The 3,434-nt window shown below is 62.3% G+C and overlaps 1 gene segment (V, D, J or C); it reads right to left on the minus strand.

Annotated features, from left to right (window-relative positions):
* Nucleotides 1-427: 427 nt before the first annotated feature.
* Nucleotides 428-2,802, minus strand: LOC106781303 (immunoglobulin heavy constant alpha-like). The segment is given in 4 exon segments: nucleotides 428-869; nucleotides 1,081-1,428; nucleotides 1,653-2,044; nucleotides 2,660-2,802. Coding segments are annotated over 4 exon segments (1,278 nt in total).
* Between the last annotated feature and the right edge of the window lie 632 nt (nucleotides 2,803-3,434).

A 3,434-nucleotide genomic window follows, 5' to 3' on the forward strand; every position in this document is an offset into this window, starting at 1 on the left:
CCACGATGGCACCAGCCTCTTCCCAGCCAGCCTGCTCTCCTCTCCCCCTTTCTAGTCCCTCCCACCTGCCCCTAGAGTCAGTTTTCTGAGATATGAAGGACCACGTCACCTGCCCATGGGAACTTCCCATGGTGCCCACTGCTCTTAGGACCCACGGGCTTGGACAGCCTCGCCTGCATCTGCCATCTTCAGGTTTCACCCCCAGCTCAGCTTCAACTACCATGCATTACGTGCTCACACTCATGCTTACACACTCACACAAGTACACCGTGTGAAGGTATGTCGAGGTGCCAGGCCAAGAGGGGAAACTGAGGTCCTGAGAGGGTCAGGGCAGCGGGGTGTTCTTTCCTCCCTGGGCCCTGCCACCTCCCTGGCATGCCGCAGACCCCGAGGACAGACAGACAGGCGGCCAGATGGAAGCGCGGGCTGCTTTGGGCGAGCATAGAGTTTATTCAAGGGGCAGGCGGGGGCAGCTCAGTAGCAGGTGCCGTCCGCCTCCGCCATGACCACGGACACGTTGACGTGGGTGGGTTTACCCGACAGGCGGTCGATAGACTTCTGGGTGAAGCTCAGGGGCAGAGCCTCGTGGCCCACCATGCAGGAGAAGACGTCTCCCCTCTTCCAGGCCTCAGCCTCCACGCGCAGCAGGCTGGTCACGGCAAAGGTGGGCACGCTTTGGCCGGGCTCCCGCAGGGGCTTAAAGACCAGGTACTTCTCGCGGGGCAGCTTCTCGTGCCCTTGCAGCCAGAGCACCAACACCTCCTTAGGGCTGAAGCCCCGCACCAGGCACGTGAGCGTCACCAGCTCGTTGAGGGCCAGCTCCTCCGACGGCGGCGGCAGCACGTGGACCTGGGGCTGGAACAAGGGTTCTGGAGGGAAAAGAGCTAGGTCAGGAGTCTGGGTGGGGAGGAGAGAGCTCCTCTGCCCGCTGGGCACCACGTGCCTCAGTTTCTCTTTGTAAAATGTGGGTGGGAGCACACCCACACCATCTAGGGACTTGGGGGAGGAGGCAGGCTTAGGAATGTGCCTCGCAAACTGTAGGGTGCTGTGCAGCCCCTGGCTGGCAGCATCTGAGCCCACCTTTGGGTTTGGTGATGGAGACAGTTTGTGACTCTTTGAGCTCAGGGTGCTTGGCGGTGCAGGAGAAGGTCTCCTTTTGGCTCCACGGCTTGGCGCAGCCTGGCAGCACGCTGGACACGCTGTAGCAGCCGCTGGGTTCAAGCTCGGGTGCCTTCTGGAAAGGGTCGTTCCCACTCAAGGGACTCCAGGTGAAGGTGGCACCCTTGGGGTCTTTCAGGCCTCTCAGTGTGCAGGTGAGGCTGGCATTGGAGCTCAGGAGCAGGTCCTCGATGGCCGGCGGGCTCAGAGACAGGCGCGGCAGGCCACACAAGGGGCACTCACAAGAGGCTGGACAGCATTCTGGAACTGCTAGACAGGCCAGAGCAGGTTAGCGCCGCCCTCCACCCACCTATCCTCCCCTCTGTCCGGCTCCAGCCAGGGCCCCCTCCTGGCCCGTCAGCTGCCACCCGCTGGGGGCTCAGCCTGGCAGCCCACTCTTGTCTGAGGGGAGCCCCAGTGAGGGACACAGCTCCAGGCGCTGGGTCATGGGGAGAATGTGGTAGCCCCCCGCCCCTCCCCAGCTGCCCTCTGACCTATGCAGGGCACGTCCACAGACTTGCTGGGGCTGGTGTAATGCTGTACTTCACACTTCACGGATGCGTCATCTGGGCACTGGTCGGCCGACAGGGACAGCTGGCTGATCACGGTGTACAGGCCCTCGGCCTCCGAGGGGGGGTAGTTCGTGACCACCCCGCTCTTGCCCCAGGTCACCTTCACGGGCTCTGGGAAGCCCAGCGGGAAGAAGCCCTTGATCAGGCAGGCGATGACCACAGGGTCACCTGAGTCATTTTTCCGGAGGCTCAGCGGGAAGATGCTGGGGCTGGTCACAGAGCCTGCAACACAAGACGTGCTGTGAGACGGCTGGCTCTCGTGCGGCCTGGACCCCCGAGACAGTCCCGCAAGGCTGGGACGGTGCCCGCCTCTCCTTTACACCGGAGGAAACTGGCACAGAGAGGGTTAGTGACTGCCCCAAGGTCATGCAGCTCGTACGCCCTGGACCTGGGGTTGGACCCAGCCTCCTGAGTCCAGCTGCACTGTTTCTGAACACACTCCTCAGAGTTCTAGCATGTGGACCCAGACACGCTCCTTGGACAGGGCCTCTGGCACAGGCCACTCCCAGCGGAAGTTGTAGTTATTACACGCGGCTCTCCCACTGCCCAGCCGAGTCTGTGCTGCTGCTGGAGCCTCAGCTCCCGTCTGTGCGGTGGCACAGCCACGCCCTCCCCCAGGGCTTGGGGTCGTGAGGGGTGGGCACCTGGCAGGACACAGGCGATGACAGAGTGCTCTGACTTGAAGCTGAGCCTGTGCTAGGGGCTGGCTCGGCTGTGCTGGAGGTGACCCTGGGGAGGAGATGGGGCCTGTGCCTTCTGTCCCTTCTCCAACTTCCCCAGTCCCACCACCCACCACTCTCCTCCAACCCCAGCCCCTTCTTGACCTCTGTGGCCTACAGGGTTTCGAGGCCAAAGGCCCAAATCTAAATCAGTCCTTCTGGGATGTCCCGCCCGGGCAGGCTGGGCTACACAGGGCATGGTCTGCCCACTTGTACTTTCCGTTCCCATCAGGGCAACTGGTGAAGGGGGAGAGGGCATCACGGATGCACCCTGAGGCTGCCTGACCCATGGGCCCCCAAAAAACAGGGTCAACAGGCTGGCTGGAGACCAGGACCCTGAGGTGGGGCTCCATCCCGACCAACCCCTTCCCATTCACCTCACCCAGCTCAGGCCAGATCAGCCCACTTCAGCGCAACTTAACCCAGATCACCTCAGTTCAGCTCACAGGCCAGCATAGCCCAGCTCAGCTGAGTTCAGCCCAATTCAGCCCAGCTCAGCCCAGTTCTGCTCAGCTCAATCCATTTCAGCACAGCTCAGCCAAGTTCAGCTCGACTCAGCCTAGTTCAGCCCAGCCAGCCCAGCTGAGCCCAATTAGCCCAACTCAGCCAAGCTCAGCTCAGCCCAGTTCACCTCAGCTCAACCTGATTAGCCCAGCTCAGCCCAATTCAGTCAGCTCAGCCCAGCCCAGCCCAGCCCGCCCAGCTCAGCCCAGTTCAGCTTAGCACAGCTCAGCTCAGCTCAGCCCAGCCCAGCCAGCTCAGCCCAGTTCAGCTCAGCCCAGCTCAGTTAGCCCAGCTCAGCTCAGCTCAGCTCAGCCCAGTTCAGCTCAGTCCAGCTCAGCCAGCCCAGCTCAGCCTAGCTAGCTCAGCTCAGTCCAGTTCAGCTCAGCTCAACCTGATTAGCCCAGTTCAGTCCAGCCCAGCCCAATTAGCCCAGTTCAGCCCAGCCCAGCCCGATTAGCCCAGCTCAGCCCAATTCAGTCAG

This window comes from Equus caballus, chromosome 24 (genome assembly GCF_041296265.1).
Source record: "Equus caballus isolate H_3958 breed thoroughbred chromosome 24, TB-T2T, whole genome shotgun sequence".
Classification (NCBI taxonomy): Eukaryota; Metazoa; Chordata; class Mammalia; order Perissodactyla; family Equidae; genus Equus; species Equus caballus.